The sequence below is a fragment of the Zeus faber genome, assembly GCF_960531495.2.
Source record: "Zeus faber genome assembly, chromosome: 8".
NCBI classification, from domain to species: Eukaryota; Metazoa; Chordata; class Actinopteri; order Zeiformes; family Zeidae; genus Zeus; species Zeus faber.
This window is the reverse complement of record NC_137195.1, coordinates 6,189,187-6,207,570: the sequence shown is the minus strand read 5'-3', so window position 1 is coordinate 6,207,570 and position 18,384 is coordinate 6,189,187. Positions and strand designations below refer to the sequence as shown.

The window sequence follows — 18,384 nt, the reverse complement described above, 5'->3', positions numbered from 1 at the left end:
AGCACCACGGTACTCCGGGGGAGCGGGTTGTCAAAGACTACGGAGATGTAATGTGGACCATCCTCCTTTCTGTGAGTGGAGCTTCTCACTATTCCAACTTGTCCTTTTTTTTTTCTTCCCCCGCCCCAACTCTGTCTTCGCAATGTTTCGACAAAAGGTTAAGGTCCCTCCTCGGGTGAGCAGTTAAATGGAGGTCCCCAGCCCCCTCAAGATGTACGGCCTGTACTTGGAAGCGGTGAATGACTACATCAACGAATCCTACGGCGAGGACGTGTGGAGGCTGATCGAGGCGCGAGCCGAAATCCCACACCTCAAGTTTGTCAGACACCAGATGTACAAGTACGATGTTTGATTCCTCAATCCCCCCCCAATCCGAGTCTGCTCTTCACAGCTGTAGAATACATTTTTGGGAGAGGATTTGGGCCCCGGGCGTTAAGAAGACGAACGAACCCAGTGAATGAGAGTCATACTTTCACAGCTTCACGTCTCACAACACTACGTGGAGTACGTTAGTGTTGTTAATCTGAAATAAATGCGTCCTGGAATATTTTCATATATGTTGTTCCTCTACAGAAAAGCATGGAGAATATGACTGATTGATATAGATTGATTTATTTTATCCATGTCACACTTTATCATCGGTGACTATAAGAAGTAGGTGTGTCACCATCACAGAATTTTGCTCTCCGATTAATTGTAATTGCGGTTAACAACAACAAAAAAAAATTGCATTGTGATCTTTTATGTTCTTTTTATGCCGCTATCATGGTATACGCCTATGACGGTGTATTAATCCACGGATCCACCTTTGGCAGGAATGGCATGAATATTGACCATACCGAGAATCTGGGTCGTTAATTTGCCTCAACCGAATTGACAAAAAAAAATCAAACTCACATTGTATTTATTGCGACACTTCTAATGTTCCCATGAAAGGAAATTCCACGCCGCGAGAATTTGGAGGGAAACATATGATTGATGATTGTAATGTGAGGTTTTTTCAGAATGACTCCCATCGGCTCAAATCATTTCCATCAGGCGATTATTTCACAATTGTGACAGCTCATAAAGTATAAGTACTAACATGTAGGAACAGAGAATAAGTAAAAATGTATCAATACCATGCATCAACCACCCAAAAACACAATACAATTAAAAGTAGGGACACAAGACTCTTCCCCTCCAATCTCCTAACTGAAATGAAAACTAGGATGCTGGTATTGATCGGCTGCTGGTATTGATCGGCCACGCCCTCCCCTCCAGCGACAACCTGATCCTGCGGTTGGCCAAGGCGGCGGGGGAGGTTTTGGGAAAAACCCACGACGAGCTGATGTACGCTTTCGGGGTCTACATGGTCAAGAGGATCGGGAACTACGGCTACGAGAGGATCTTAAAGGTGACCCCTTGGCGACCCCATGCACCCCCCCGCCCGCCTACCCACCCACTCGCTGTACCAACCCGGTCTCAAGGTTTTTCATGCTCATAGTCACGAAAATGTATCTAATGAATCGTGCCCCGGAGTGCGATGGTCTGACCTTTTTATGCTGTACATGACAACATTTAAACCAATTCATTTGAATGGGGAGATTTTATTCGACTTCGAAGCGGGGGGACATGGGGAGCTTCACTAAAAAGGTGACCTCGGGTCGGGGCTCAAAGGTCAATTTATCCGTTAAGGGTAAAATCTCTCAAACTTATGTTAACCTACAAGATGAGACCTTTCCGAAAATGTGTTTGGCTTTGTTCTACGACAAAGTAAAAAAATAAATTTAAAAAAAGAAGAAATCCGATTTTATTCCATTTAGAGTGCGAATGGTCTGGAAAGCTACACTTGGCACCCCACTGCAATGGCAGCGTAGGATTTGTTTTTACTTTGTAAGCCCTGTATCTCAGCAAATAAAAGAGCCACCAAAGTAAAGTCAGCTGCTTTGGACAGCTCTTGACATGCACTTTTAGAGGGGTGGTAGTGTCAATAGGAGGTGCCACTTAAAATGGTCAACAATATAATTCTGGCTTTGCAAATGACATTTGTAAATTATGACAACGCAGGTATATTCCCCGATCAAGTAAACCCTTAGTACCACATGCATGTAGTTTTTCACCCGTACCTAGGGTGGTTTATAATAATATAACAACTTTACCCATGAGGCAATTACATCAAGATGCATAACAAAATGTCGTGGAATTTAGTCGTTTGTGTAGTCTTTAAAGTTAAGGGTTAACATTACGTTTTGAAACGTTTAGAAATAATTGTGTAAGTATTATGCAATGGATATTATTATTTGCTTTTGCCCCTGTAGAAGCCACAAGTCTGTACGATATAAACCTTGTTTTAAGAAAAACATGTTTTATTGACAATGTCATGGAGACTACACTAACCATAATCCTAAGTGTAACAGCAATGTCTCTGACTAGTAGAGCTCGCTGTTACCATGGAAATGTTAACCGCACTGGCTGATGGGTACAAAGGTGCGCAAACATTGATATTTTAATCCAGTTAAATTGTATCTATGAATCAAATTCATGCTGAGGCTGTGACCCTATATCCCCATTTTCGCCCAGCACTGACCGTTCAATAGAGAAAAAGCGAAACCAACCAGTATCCCGCTTTTATTTTGTGATAGTCAGAACTAAATTTAAACCCATGCATTTAAAATGTTAATAAATCCATGCCCCCCCTTCCATGCCCCCTGCTTCTTAAATCAAAGAAAATCTCCCCATTCAAATGAATTGGTTTAATCTTTGTTATTATGTAGCACGAACAAAGTCGACTATGGTACTTCGGGACACGATTCAATAGAACAATTTTGGTGATTATGAGCACGAAAAAGCATGAGCCCGGGTTGGCTGTAGACACCCTCCGTCACTGCCAGCACCACCACCGCCAGCACCATTTTTTTTCACCGTTTCCTTTGAAGGTGACAGGGAATTGGGAGGAAGTTGAAGCTGCGCTCTCAGCCAAGATGTGATGTTGTGATGATAATCCTCCTCACCTCTGTGTTTATCCTGCACCGTTGATGTTTTGATTAAAATTCCCATTCTATTTTTTTTTTTGTTTTTTTGCACGATTTACTTGAGTTACACGCCGAGTGGAAGGAGGGTGGTGTGGGATCTTTGTGCACAACCTACAAAGCACCGTTTTCATTAAATTTACCGCCACCCAGCCCGTCCCACCCCCCCCCCCCCCCCCCCCCCCCGCCCCTGCCCACCCACCCCAATCCCCACCCCTGTCCCGGGTTCAATAATGTTTAATTTGCGCGATTTTCCTCGTCTTACACGCCGGGGCGGTTTGGGAAGCATTATTTATGTCCCCATAACTCACTGTGTTTACGCTTTTTGCCAGCCTGCCGCCGCCGCCGCTGCTGATAATTACACGCCCGTGATTCATCTGTTCCAGGTGTTGGGGCGGAACGTGCGTGACTTCATCAATGAGCTCGACAACCTCCACGAGTACTTCCGCTTCTCCTTCCCCAAAGTGCAGCCGCCCAGCTTCTGCGTGGAGGAGGAGTGCGAGACCAGCCTGACGCTGCACTACCGCAGCACCCGCAAGGGCTTTACCCAGTTCGTCAAAGGTGAAGTTATCCATCAAACCGGCGGCGTCATGGTGATCACTGCTGTCATTTACTCCTTAAGGCTTGCTACGTGCTGGGGCGGACTCAGGAGATGATTGTTATTCGTGCAATATGTGAATATTTCAGAAAACCGTGAAGTCAGCAGAAGGAGGGAGATTAAAGGCACATTCCGCTAAATAGACGAGACACATACGTCTTACATAAGAGCTGCCTGGCTATTCTCCCCCTGCCATAAAACCATAAAGCAGCTCAGACGCCCATGGTGTGGCGATTTGTATAGCTCAAAATGGTGGGGAGTCCACGTGTGCGTAAACAAGTGGCTGGTGAAAACAGTTTCATTGTAATTTCCCCCCAAGAAAAAAATAAAATAAAAATAAAGATTTGTGGCGCAAACAAGGCCGAAACATTAAAGCTCTCCCCGCTAGACATGGAGGGTTATTACCCCCTACTTATGCTCATGCAAATGTTTCCAAATGGATTCGTTCTCACTGTCTCTTGCGACCCTGCGCTCTTTTTTTTTTGTCATTTCTAGGCCACCGGCCGCAGATGTGAAATCTTTTATTGGAAGATAAATCAGTTGTAATTTCCTTCGAATTTGGCTTAATGCGGCTCTGCTTCATTCAGATGCCGGCCGTCACTCCCCTTCCACGCCGCTCACAAGCACAACATCTGTACGTGCAAATGAATGCATGTTTGATTGGACAGAAAGTCGACATTCCTCTGGATAGAAGGAATTCTATCATTTGATTCCAATCAATTGAAACAATATCAAATTGTGACAGCAACTAGGTCAGCTCTGTGGGCGGTTTGGGGTTTGCCAGCCAAGGTCATGTATTATAACCTGGGCCGTATCCTCATCATTTCAAAGGCTTACATAATCCCTCTTTGATTGAGCCCCCCCCCGTTCCCCATTAAGCCGTTCATTAGCAATTAAGCTGTGTGCCGTCGACTCCCGCAGGCCAGCTCTCTCAAGTGGGACGGCAGTTCTACAACACGGACATCGAGGTGGAAATCCTGTCCAAGGAGGAGACGGAGAAGATGACATACGTGGTACGCCCGGCGGACGCCCCCGTGACCTTCACCCGGCCGCAGTCTTCAATCGGGACGTTTATAATTGCGTCCGACCCGGATGAGTCGCTTCGGCGCCAGTTCGGTTTACACTCAGACACCAAAGTGTTTATTGGATGGAGATAAGTGTTTATTGGGATGGGGCCCGGGGGGCGAAACTCGCGCTTGGGGGCTGAGTGGATGTAAAATCCTCAACCTGGCTTCCCTCCGCTGCGGGGACGCCGCCCCTTTGTCGCGGCCTTCCGTCACTTAACCTCAAACTGACCCCCGGTGGTAATAGAGATCAGACCACAACCGGTTTGTTTTTTTTTCCCTGCCGTTGCTAATGTGGGCAGAAACCACCTTGAGCAAAACACTGGCACCCGGAGGTACGGTCGCCGTGAGCACAGACACAATGGAAATGGCGCAGATTAGAACACGGTAATTGAAATGCTGGGTAGCGACAAAACAAGACCACGACTCCCAAAAAACAACCTCGGCACATTTTCCCCTGTTAGCAAGAATTTCCCTGGTGGGTGACGGATAAATGCAAATATATACAATTATCTGGGAACATCTGAATAACTCCGATATTGAAAATGTCAAATGGCCACTTGTAGACAACTGCACATCAACATAAAGTTAAATGAAGGAGGGGAAGACACCGATGTGAATTAAAACTTTAAAAAGGGACAAATCCTCAGCCAATTTTTTGGGTGCTGGGGTCGCCACGTCAGAGGTCAGAGGAGTTTCTCCGTGCCCCCGTCCAGGTCTACAAGATGAACTTCGACAACGCCGCCTTCAAGCACCGCATGCCGCAGCAGAAGACGGCGCCGGGCTACGAGAAGCTGCCCATGAAGCGGGGGATCTTCTTCGACATGTTCCCCTTCAGCGTCATCTTCCGCCGCGACATGACCATGTACCGCATCGGCGACGGCCTCAAGGAGGTCTTCTCCGTCCTTCAGGGCAAGAAGGTCAACGAGGAGTTCACCTTGGTCAGGCCCATGCTGGAGTTCAGCTGGGACAACGTGAGTCGCGTGGCGTCGGGGTGGGGATTTGGGGATATTTTGAGCTTTTGGCTTGATGAGCGACGGACGGTCGTACTTTTATCTAAACTGAGATAAGCTAAATGCGTAGCTCTCATTCACTCACTCATTTCTGACACCCTCCACTTGTCATTACTCCGCCAGAGTTCACAGGGGGATACGTGCACCTCCTAATGGGCCGATATCGATTCAAAAATCCCCACGGGTCCAAGTTCAGTTCAAACACAAGTTCCAACAAAATCCATGACTACACATGTATGTAACTAATTTGATGTAGGTGATTCAAACAAAAACAACGGTTAAAAGTCTCTGGGTCAGGCCCCCTCCGGAGCCTTCAGGCTCATCGGCTGAGATCATGGATGAGTGAAGAGAAGTAAGCCAACTTCTACTTCTTAAAGCTTTGAGTGAACTGAATAACAGCTGGGCACCTTCGCAGCTGGGCACTTTGTCCAAGCGCACCCCGCAGGGTACACGGGAGACGTGCCTAGTTGTGCCATTATCAGTAATACCTATAGGCCAGACATTAAGGTGTGCTTACAGATTTGGGTGTTGTCCTACTAACTACGCCCCTACAATAACACAATAACAATACAATACAGAAAAAAATAATGAGTAGCCTGGTGCAGGTGCAAGACTGGAGACATAGCCTGACTGTCATCTTGTTATAAAGGAACAGGGAAATGGTGCCCGGGAGGAGATAAGCAGTAACTGGGAACTGAAAGGAGTGAAACTCACTCGCACCTGGCTTTTCGCAATTAAAATACTGTGGAGGAAAAGGGAGTATGAAACGACCTTCACAGGGAGAAACTTATCTCTACACACAAACATAGCGTGACCAGAATGGGTAAAATGCAGCGACTAATTATATGAAAATACGCAGAGGAAAACCATAATCGGTTGGTTATACTAGTGAGAATAAAATAAGGTCATATGAAGATCTTCTTCACATCTTTTTTATAACAAAAAAATATCCTTGTTTGATTTTATTTTGTTCTGTTTTATATTTTGAAAACATCAAGTGAAACTGCATGGATTAATCAAGCATTGTGATTTTAAAATTAATTTGTGAGCCAGATTTAACAATTATATCATGTTAAACCACATTTAATTGTCTTGCAGGCCAGATGTGGCCCTTGGGCCTATAGTTTGAGGCCCCTGCCTGGGATGATTTGAGGCATGTGTTTCCAAATAGTCAAATATTGCTTCAGAAATCCAAATGAATGTTAGTTCAAATTGGAATTGTTATTTGTAGTTCATAAAAACCTTTGTCCCTCCACCATGAAAATAGAAGCAATTCAGACGAAACTGACCGCCGACCCCAAATAAATTGATTACATGCATTTTAGATGAAGGGGTCTCCAACTGAATCAGATTGGATTTTGGGGGCCCTGGGAGGAAAGCAAGCTTGGAGAACCCGTGCTCACTGTGTAACACTGCGTAACGCTGTCCCCCATCAGATCTACACCCACCTGAACAATGTGTTTGAGCTCCTGTCCACAGCGGTGGTGGAGAGCAAGCAGAAGGTCAACATCCCCAAACTGAACAAGGAGGAGCCCGAGGAGAAGGAGGAGAACGAGAAGCCCAAAAGAGAGGAAGAGCGAGGTAGCGACCCTCGGAAAACAATAAAGTCAATTCCCTCAAGTTCAATCCAAATTTTATTTTTTTTTTTTACTTTAATGCATATAATTTACGAAGCAGGCAATGAAATCTACATTTACGGCTGACATTAATATGTGTCCTGGATGATTGGATGGGTACGGGAAGAGAAAATGCTAAAAAGATTCCATTTGTTTTAACCATCTCAGGAGGTGGTCGTAAAAGTCAAATAAAAATGCATCTTTGATATAGCAACTGCAAAAAAATAAAAAAATAAACTCTTGCACAAGGATCCAGTCGGCGCGCGCACACACACACACACGCACACACAGACATAAATTTGAAGCTATGATAGTTCCATTTCCAAACTTATATTTCACAGAGTAGGTCATTAACGAACCATTTTTACGGTATTTTTGAAACGACTAGAATCTCATTTAATAGCCATAAATTCTCCGAGCTTCCATCCTTTATTATTATTAATAATAATAATAATAATAATAATGGCTGTCTGTTTTAGCCTTTTTGATATGTCACAGTGTCTTCAAACACGCCCATGCATTTGACATGATTATTAATAATCACTAACATCGACTGTGCCTTCTCACACCCATCCATCCCACCAGAGGCTGTGGAGGAGATGAAGGACACGGACCAGGAGTACAGCAGCGCTCTGGCCCAGTACAACAGCTTGGACTGCTTCAGCTCTGGAGGAGAAGACATCGAGCTGCTGGCGTTCCAGACCGTCACCGGTCAGAAAACTAAACCTTAACTGTCCCTGGCACAATGCCAGCCAATGCGGGAAATCTTTGTTTAGCAACAAATCAAACATTTGGTTTACTGCCACCGCCTCGTGAGTAACATTGGGTTTGTCGCACACAGTTTTCAGGGTTGTTTGTTAACGCTCGTTGCGCAGGCTTCATATTCCCCTATTGGCAGCATGATAGGACCCGCTGCCAATAATGCCTGTCGCCGGCGATACAAGAAATAATGTTCTGAGACCAGGCAGACACCTTAAGAGCAGGTGCTATACTGTAGGAAGTGCCAGCCCATATATCCATTCTGTCCATTGTTTTTTTTCCCTACACCAATTCCACCAATAAAGACTCGTTTGGACTCGACCAATGAGGACGCGTTCACAACGCATACCTCATGAATTCATATCTTGCCCTGAAAATAAATCCGCCACCTGCTTGTCGCCTGGACTTTTTTCTTCTCCTTTTTCCTACCGGCAAAATAAAGTCATTTATTCTGGACTATGTGACTCATTAAAACACTATCGTTGTTACGTTATTCCCCCACCATGATTACATAAAATAATGTCGGGAAAGGAATTATTTTCTTCTTATTACCCATTAAAACCACACAGTGGTTATATTATTATTCTATTTTAGCCAAAGGTGACAAATGATTTTAAATTTTGAAAAAAAAACAAAAAAACCCCCAAACAAACAAAAATGCTCCGCTCTACCTTTGCGTGTCTCTCTGGGAGAAACGGTCCCCCATCAGCACGCCCCTCCCAACCATCTGACTAAAGCAGGGGTCTGTGGGGTTGGGGACCCCTCTTTTAGTCCATGTATAATACAGCTGTTTCCAACGAACGCAAAACAAAACTAAAAGAAACCGCGCCTGATTAAAAAGCGGACCACGGACATCGAGGGGCAAAGGGGCATTCAGAGTTCACAAATCAGACTTGACCTCAGCAAGCGCCACGCTGAGGAATGAAGGGTGAAGGAATGAAGGATGCTGGCTGCTCTTCGTTTTATGATGTTCTATATCTCTCTCTTTAACCACCATCCGGCATTGGCACAACCATCCCATCACATTCTGCCAACACTGCCTTTGGCCCATTCTTCAAAAGTGTATAGGCTCTGACAGATTTCTATTTGGCAGAGTTTTTAAAAGTCTAATTGACGACGGGCGGAACTTTCACAATTAAAGTAATGGCTCTTTGTCGGTCGCCCTCAGGGAAGTGCAGCGAGACCATCTTCGAGGACATGCGGGAGCCCCCCAAGAAGCCTCTCCACCTGAAGGGGCAGATGAAGTATGTCCCTCAGTGGGACTCCCTCATCTTCCTAGGGACGCCAATGTAAGGCCTCAGCCCGATCCTCCACCGTGCTTAGTTTAATTACAGGCATAAAAAAAATAAAAATAAATCCTTTTATTTATAATTTCTGTGCCGTTATTGATTAGGTGTTGCTCAGAAATGGTTTCCTGAAAAGGTGTGATTCCGGAACAAGAGCATAGGCGGGAATGTGACAACTGATGGAATTAGTGTAAAACCTTCCACTTCCCGGGCGCTCAGCAGTGTCTCCTTGTCCTTCCAGCATCGAGACCGTGGAGGACATGATCAAGATGGGCGTGTACGTGAACGACCTGAACCTGCACGACTCCAGCAGGGAGCTGATCCTGGCCGGGACGCAGCAGTCAGCCGAGCTGCAGCTGGCCCTGGACCAGGTGAAGGGACCGAGCCCCAGATTAGAAAGTAGGCTTTGCTGACGAGACCAGACTTCAAGACTCCAATCAGGTCAAAACACGACGCTTATGTCAACATGGCGATCGCCAAGGGAAGTGATGGGGAGTACGTGATGGCGCTACATCGAACATCAAATCCCTGAACGGGGAAAGTAAAAGATTTATCCCAAAAGGAAACGGGCCATATCTGCTGCTCCTCCAGAAAAGGTGGACAAGGGGGTCTACTCTACCAATACTCTACTTCGAGTCTACCCCCCTCTACCCCACCCTTACTCTACCTCTTCCCCATCTCCGTCTACTACACCCCCTTTCTACTCTACTCTACCCCATCTACCTCCACTCTCCACCACTCTCCACCACTCTCCACCTCCCTCTAGTCTACTTCCACCTGCTCTACCCGACCTCCCTCTACTCTACAGTACCTCCACTCTACCTCTACATCCACTATACCTCTACCTCCTCTCCCTCTACCCTACCCCCACTCTACCTCTACCTCCCTCTACTCTACAGTACCTCCACTCTACCTCTACATCCACTATACCTCTACCTCCTCTCCCTCTACCCTACCCCCACTCTACCTCTACCTCCCTCTACTCTACAGTACCTCCACTCTACCTCTACATCCACTATACCTCTACCTCCTCTCCCTCTACTCTACCCCTACTCTACCTCTACCTCCCTCTACTCTACAGTATCTCCACTCTACCTCTACCTCCTCTCCCTCTACTCTACCCCCACTCTACCTCTACCTCCCATTAGTCTACCTCTACCTCCTCTACCCTACCTCCCTCTACTCTACAGTATCTCCACTCTACCTCTACCTCCCTCTACTCTACAGTATCTCCACTCTACCTCTACCTCTACTTCTACTCTAGCTCTACTTCCCCACACTCAACTTAAATTGTTATCAATATCTTGTTTTAACAATACATATCATATAATACACAACAAAATGTTGTCCATTGTTTGATGTTTATCTGGTTGTTTTCATAGAAGTCAATATGAAGAATATTGGTGAGACTTAATTATGTACTACTTTTTAAAGCTTGAGACAGTTAATACTTTCATTGTACAAAAGCAGCAGCAACATGTTAAGTGAGCTACTCCTGCTTGGTTGTATGATTATGGAGGGGTGAAAAAAGGAGCTCATTTGTCACGTCGGTCTCCTGTGTCGCGTCGTGTGATACTGTAGGAACAGCAAAAATACGCCCAGCTGCAGGAAATCATTAAGAAGCTGGACGAGGAGAAGAAGAGGGGAGACTCCCTGCTGTACGCCATGATCCCCAAAGCCGTGGCGGACCGCCTGAGAAAGGGCATCACCGCGCTGGAAACATGCCAGGTACAGGGGACGGCGGGATAAGGGGCGCAAAATGAACAATCTGAGGCCATGCAGCTACCGTCTATCTGTTCCTTCAGGTCTTCCCGGACGTGACCATCCTGTTCAGTGACGTGGTGAAGTTCAATGAGATCTGCATCCACATCACACCCATGCAGGTGGTGGACATGCTCAACGAGATCTACATTGTGTTTGACACGCTGAGCGAGAAGCACAACGTCTACAAGGTCAGCGCGGGACGATGTTTGTCTCTGTGTGATTCGGAGTTTCCTGCAGATATCTGCGTGAAGTGATGGAAGGAAGCTAACATCATCTACTAGCCCGGCTGGGCTGCTACTTTATCTTCCCAAAAAACACAACTTGTCCAGTCGTCAGTTGGCTGTCAGAGTAGGGTTTGTCATTGTCTGGTCAGCTCAGGTTGAATTTCCCGACTCTGACTTGAAGGCGCAACACTGGTTTCTCACCCTAAGACATTGTGAAAAGGCCAAGTGAATGAATGGAACAATACAAAATAACTGCAATAGCCCCAGATCTACAACACTTTAATGAGAGTACTATGTACATCCAATGCATTATGTATGCATTGCTGGTTTTCTATTTTCCTTATATTTTGTTTATAAAACACAAATGAAGTGAAACACAATCCTGCACGTTCTGTCCTTCAGGGAGTAGTGGCAGAGGAAAGGGTGGATGAATTACATTAGACTGAACAGAATTTTTAAACGTTTTCCTCCAGGGAAATACATCGCAGTGGCACCTGGGAAACCTAGTGAGCAAAAACAAAGTTGAAGTGTTTGTGAGCCCGGATCATTGAGTTGTAATGAGTCTAAAGCGACGGTCACCCAGAGGAAAACCTGTGAGCCGGGTTTAACCAAAATGGTGACAGAGGCCTAAAGGGTAGGACATCCACCTCACTGTGTCCAGGTGGAGACCATCCGCGATGCCTACATGGTGGTGGCCGGCGTGCCCAACAAGACCACCTTCCACGCCCATCACATCTGCGACATGGCCCTGGACATGCTGAGCTCCATCGACCACCTCAAGGATCCGTCCACGGGCGACAACATCCAGATCAGAGTCGGTGAGAGACCTGGTGTTATTCCAGAAGAGGGGGACTACTCTATCTCTACTCTACCTTTATTCTGCCTGTACTTCCCTCTACCTCTATTCTGCACCCTCTACCTCCTTCTACTCTACCTCCCCTCAACGCTACCTATACTCTGCTCTTCCTCCCTCTATACTGTTCTACCTCTACTCTACCCCTGCTCTACCTCTATTCTGCTCTACCACTCTCTACTATGCCCCTACTCTACCTCTATATACCTCTACTCTACCTCCCTCTACTCCACCACTGCTCGACCTCTATTCTGCTTTACCTCCTCTGTACTCTACCTCCCTTTACTATACCCTTACTCTACCTCCCTCTACTCTACCTCCCTCTATACTGCTCTAGCTTTATTCTGTTCTACCTCCCCTGTACTCTACATCCCTCTACTATACCCCGACTCTACTTCTATCTACCTCTACTCTACCTCCCTCTATACTGCTCTACCTCTACTCTACCTCCCACTATTCTACCTCTACTCTACCCCTGCTCTACCTAAATTCTGCTCTATCGCCCCTGCACTATACATCCCTCTACTATACCCTACTCTACCTCTATATAGCTCTACCTCCGCTCTACCTCCCTCTACAATACCCCTACTCTACCTCTATCTAACTATACTCGACTCAACCTTCTTCTATTCTACCTCCCTCTTCTCTACCCCCATCTACCTCTCTCTACTCCACCTCTACTCTACCTCCTTCTACCTCTATTGAACCTCCTCCACCTCACTCTGCTCTACCTCTACCTCCCTCTACTATACCCCTACTCTACCTCTATCTACCTCTAATATACCCCTACTATACTCCTACTCTACCTCTATCTACTTCTACTCTAACTCCCTCTACTGTACCACTATCGAAGCTGAAGCCTCTAGCCCAATAGCACTCAGTATTTAAAATGCTAGAGAGCGTTCACGTAGCTTCTGTTCCAGACGCGATGCCATGACCACCACCTCTCTATGGTGACATTTATTTTAAGGTTTTATTGCTCTTCATTCAAAACTTTTTCATTTACTTATTTATTTAAGAAATGTTCTTCCCAAGTAACAATTATCAGAGTTTTGTTTTTTTACTATTCAACCTTCTAAAAATTGTCATATTGAAATCACTGGGTTAAATATTCACTGAAATGATTTCACCTAATTTCAAAGCCTGTCAGGCAGTCTAATAGAGGTTGTGCCAGCCATGACGAATCTTTTTTAAATTAGAAAACACTCTTCCAGTAAAATATGGTCTTAAAAAAAAAATATATATATATATATATATATATATATATATAAAACAATCTAGCCCAGCTGATGAATTAGACACAACTGACTTCAGATGAGCGAGCTGTTGGTAGCTATTCCAATCCGTGTTGGGACACTTGAGTTTAGTCATACAGATTTGAAGCTGCACACAGGAGCATTTTATTTCAATAACAATATTATTTCATAACAAGCTATCCTTCCAATCAGTTTGTATGCTAAAACGCAAAAAGTTTAGCCTGCCCACAATTAGGCCGACTAGTCAACTCTAAGTTTAACCGATACAGGGTCATGCATTAAGGATGGAATGTTGTCTTTCAATCCAAATACGAGGTCATGATGTAAAGCAATTACTTTTACTTTTACTCAGAGGTGGAAAGTCACAAAATAAAAGTAGTTTGTTTGTGTACTTAAGTGGATTTTCCAAGTATCTGTACTTAATGAAGTAAATTCAGTTTTAAAGACTTTCTACCTAAATTTCAAAGCAAATATCTGTACTTTTAACTCTATTACAACACGGTTGCATTACTTCACTTTTTATTTTGGGGTTGGAGGGGGTTGTATTTATATAAATATACTAAAGTCCCTGTAAAGCAAAAATAAATATGTGTTCTGAGTTTGTCCCACCACAGAAAATGTGTTATTAAGCACCCGGCCAAATTTGCATGATTGAAAAAATCTCCAAGTATATAAAATGAGATTTCAAAGATCTGGGGGAAAAAAAAGGCAGTTCCTTGAGACGCTGGGGGCGTGTCTCCGCAGAAGATGCTGAAACCTCGTCCTATCGTGTTAAACATATACATTGGAGTAAGTAACTTCCATGTTTAAATGTTCTGCTGAAACCAGTGCTGTGTCTCTAGTCGCTCACCTCAAAGCGCTGCTGTCTGGCTGCGGCCTGCTAGCATCAAGCTAATGCTAACTTAACAAAACCCTGCGCGGTCAAACCAACGGGACGGTTCTTTTTTGTTCCAGGGCACAGGGACACGCAGCAGAACGGAGATCCGGGCTGTTAGCGGAGCTTATTTGACCACCGATGCGCTATTTCAGACCTGCCGTTTATATAGTGTTAGGGGAGGGGCCACGCCAGGTAGCAAGGCGTTACGTCACGGATCCCTGATTCAGCCCCGCCCAAAAGATCCGGGCCACAAAACTCATTCACATTTCCACTTAAGTAAAAGCATATAGGCACTTGCACAGTAAATTGTAATCTGAAGGATCCGCATGAGCACTGATTTGCAAAAAAAAAAGATAAAAAGGTGCCGTCGCACTTTATGAAGTATTATAGGCTCTATTATATCAGGATACTGGATATGACAAGTACTTTAACTTTTCATGAAGTGCATTTAGGAGCAAGTGCCTATATGCTTTTACTTAAGTGGAAATGTGAATGAGCTTTTTTACGTATTGTTGTGTCGTGATATTTGTGTGTTGTTACTGCGGCGGAAGGTTCTGAGTTCCTCGTCCGCCGCCGCTTTTCAGGCATGAGTGCTTTTAAAATAAAGAACTAGAGAGGGAGAGAGAGAGAGCGATGTTCTAATGCTGGGACCCTCAGGAATCCACTCGGGGATGGTGGTCGCCGGCGTGGTGGGCCTGAAGATGCCTCGCTACTGTCTGTTTGGAGACACGGTCAACACGGCCTCCAGGATGGAGAGCAACGGGGTGGTGAGTGCAGGACGCTCAAATTGAAAAAATAAAAAAACTCTATGACCTGCCTTTTCCTTCATGCAGCGTGATGATCACTTCATTTGCTCCTCATTAGAAGTGGTGACATTATGCCTCTCTCCGTCCGCCTCTGCAGGGGATGCAGATCCACATCAGCCAGACCACCAAGGACCACCTGGAACACGAGCCCTACATCATCGAGGAGAGGGGCAAGATCTTTGTGAAGGTGAGTCGGAAAACGGAGGTGAGCCACTGTCGCCTGGTGCGGAACCGCCGCAGCATTCACCCCCCAGCACCGCTGCCCGTTCTGCCAAGAACCCTACGGGAGCTGGAGATTAAAGAAAGAAAGAAAAAAAATCAACTTTGTCCGAAAAACCTCATGTGGCGTCAAATGGCTTTTTAATTGGTCGACCAATAGCGACGGAGGGGAGCCGGCGGTGGAGAGAAACTACTCGGCGCCCGTGAAAAGGTCACGGTGGCGGGGAGGAGTGCGTGTGTCTCGGGCGAGACGCTTTCTTTTATTCGTAATCGGCACAAAAAAGTCCTGAGGCAGCGTCTTTCCACTCAAACCCCCTCCCCTCTCGCACAGCAGCCTTAGAACCTGCACAATAACACTCGGCAGTTTGCTCATGTAGCAGCTAATCCATACATGTTCGGTGCTGTTCTCCAAAGTGTGAACACAAAGTGGGTCTGATCCACATTACTGGAATGTACCCGGAAATAATGAGCGGAAGGATTCCGCAACAGGAACCGACTTGTGTCTTGATATGTTCTCTGTGATGGATTTTTCTTTCCCCGGTCATGGAGTTGTTTTCTAAATGATGACCGTACAGGGTTCCTCCGTCCTCCATTCCCCTCGCAGGGTAAGGGCTACATGAAGACCTACTGGCTGAAAGGGAAGAAGGATCTGTCCTTTAAGACCCCGGCCGAGATGCGATACAGCAGCGAGCAGAAGGACTCGGAGGACAGAAGTTCCACCAGGTGAGTAAGGGAGGATGCAGGGCGCCACCTGTTGTTTGACGAACATCATTAATCCTCACAGACGGGGACATGTCTCTGTTTCTAGGTTCTGTTTGATGAAAAGTAGAGGGACATGACGTGCCAAAGGGCCTTATTCGCCACATCATCCTTTCAGACAATATTTCTCCTATTGCTACTGCTCCTCCTTTCAATGTGTTGTTTTCACTGATTTACACTAGTTCCACCTGCACCAACACCAAGCGCTCCACCTCCAACCTCCACATCCCCACCGAGGAGCAGGTGGAAGGGAAGCCCACGCCCATCCCCTTGGACGTCATGCTGTCGTCGGAGGGCGCCAGCGAGCTGCCCACCATCGTGGTGGAGCCCCAGGAGCGGGAAAAGGCCAAAAAGAACAACAAGGGCTCCAGGCTGGAGGTGCCCCTGGGCAACGTGGTGCTGGAGGGGGCCTCGCCCATCAACAGCATGGCCAACCCAGGGCCGCTGCTCAACAACAAGAGGAACAGCTTCCGGCAGCAGTACGTCAAACTGCCCGCCAACCTGCCCATGCGCAGCACGTCCTGCTCCATACTGTGAGAGGAACTCGCCACCTTCTCATGAGGTGATTGCCATCATCATCATCATCATCATCGCCATCACCATCATCATCATCATCATCATCATAACCATCTGGCCTGAAGGTGGATGTAAAGGCAATGTGCACTCCAGGTCATTGAGATCCTTCACAACACTGTGTTATGGAGCATGGATGTCCAAGGCCAGCGTTGGACACCCATGCTCCGCAAACTGACCCGACAGGGAATATCAGATGAACATCCCTCATTAGACCCATTTAACACACTAAACACATTCTAATTCCCATCAATACTGGAGCGGGCGACACAGTGAATTACGTTTAAGGCCCCTCTAAAAGAGAAAAAGCTGTCATCTTCTGGCAGGGATTTCGCTTTCCCGCATTGACCTACCCGACGTCACTCCCCTGCGTGCTGCGGCGACCTGCTGAACAAGCGTGTGAAAGGAGGCACGAGCCCCTCTAAAAACACACGTAGACGCCGAAAAAGTGACCAACACTGGCAGTAATGATGATGATTTTGATCATTTTCTTGTTATGGTTATGTTAATGAGCCGCGTGCGAAGCCGCAGAAGGAGGACGTGGGACCGTAAGCGAGTCACGGTGGGATCCCGGAAATGAGATGGAATCAAAGTCCTTTTCTGTGACGTGGTCTTCACTGGGAGAGGGAGCTTCCACAGAAACAGGAAAAGAAAAGGTTTCTTTCTCTATTCTATGGGTGCCTCGTTTGAGTCCATTACTGAGATTAGATATTGATTGTTTTTTTTTGTTTGTTTGTTTTTTGTTTTTGGTTTTTTTTTTTTGTGTAATTTAGGCCTCATAGTATCTTGACATTTTGAATCACGGCATTGTCTTCATCATCATTAAGGGTTCTGTTTGGCATTGGTGCATGTGAATAACTGTTTTGTTTCACTGTTGGCTAGTCTCTATTTATATAAAACTATGTACAGCCACACCATAAACTCCTCTGGTTCTTTTTGTCGCTGTTGTGCTTTATTGTCCTTTCTGCAAGAGACACAAACGCTCGCGTCGCCTGGATCAAGCTGGAGGAAGGAATCGAAAAGAGACTTTTTCTTTTCAAACAAATTGACGTGGGTTGTTTTTTTTTCTTTTCTAACAACCGGGGAAACTACCGACCACGCCAAGACTGTGGACTTTGTTCAGATGAAAGGTGAAGATAAAAAAGTCGAGAAAAGGGTTTTTTTGGGGGGGGGGTTTTGTGTTTTTGTTTTTAATAGCACAGGGGGCAGGTGAGTCAGCGGCAGAAAGATGAGATTTAGACGTCTCCCTTCTTATAGACGTCTCCTTTTCTTTTCTTTTTTTTTTTTCCAATGCTTCGGCCGCTTGGCCTACGTCCAGTTTTGGGGTCCAAACCCTCTTGACCTCAGCCTCCGTCACGCCGCGGTGTTCCGCGTGCGGGCTCGCGGCGCTGGGAAAACCCTCTGATCTCTTAATGGGAGATAAGTGACGATAAGTGAGGCTGCTTTTATTATCTCATAACCAAAATAGGCGTGTACATAAAGCTGTGTACCCAGCGAGTGTGAAGCAGGCAACACCTAATTTCAGGCACACACACACACACACACACACACACGCACACACACACAAAAACACACACAAAACACACACACACACACACACACACACACACACACACACACACAGCAGCGGTGGAAAAAGTACTCTGACCTACTACTTAAGTAAAAATACAAATACCATGACACAAAGTTACTCTAGTAAATGAATC

The 18,384-nt window shown here is 45.9% G+C and overlaps 1 protein-coding gene across 1 annotated transcript; it reads left to right on the top strand.

Moving 5' to 3' along the window:
* Window positions 1-211: 211 nt before the first annotated feature.
* Window positions 212-16,642, top strand: LOC307234189 (soluble guanylate cyclase 88E-like; the record flags this gene model as incomplete). The annotated part of the gene is made up of 16 exons (XM_080005793.1): window positions 212-339; window positions 1,264-1,396; window positions 3,398-3,572; window positions 4,531-4,622; window positions 5,390-5,647; window positions 7,123-7,267; window positions 7,888-8,013; window positions 9,230-9,350; window positions 9,589-9,718; window positions 10,929-11,075; window positions 11,153-11,299; window positions 11,997-12,153; window positions 14,979-15,088; window positions 15,225-15,314; window positions 15,951-16,069; window positions 16,288-16,642. 16 exons carry the CDS (start codon window positions 212-214, stop codon window positions 16,640-16,642), a joined length of 2,433 nt encoding a protein of 810 aa, XP_079861919.1.
* Window positions 16,643-18,384: the final 1,742 nt, after the last annotated feature.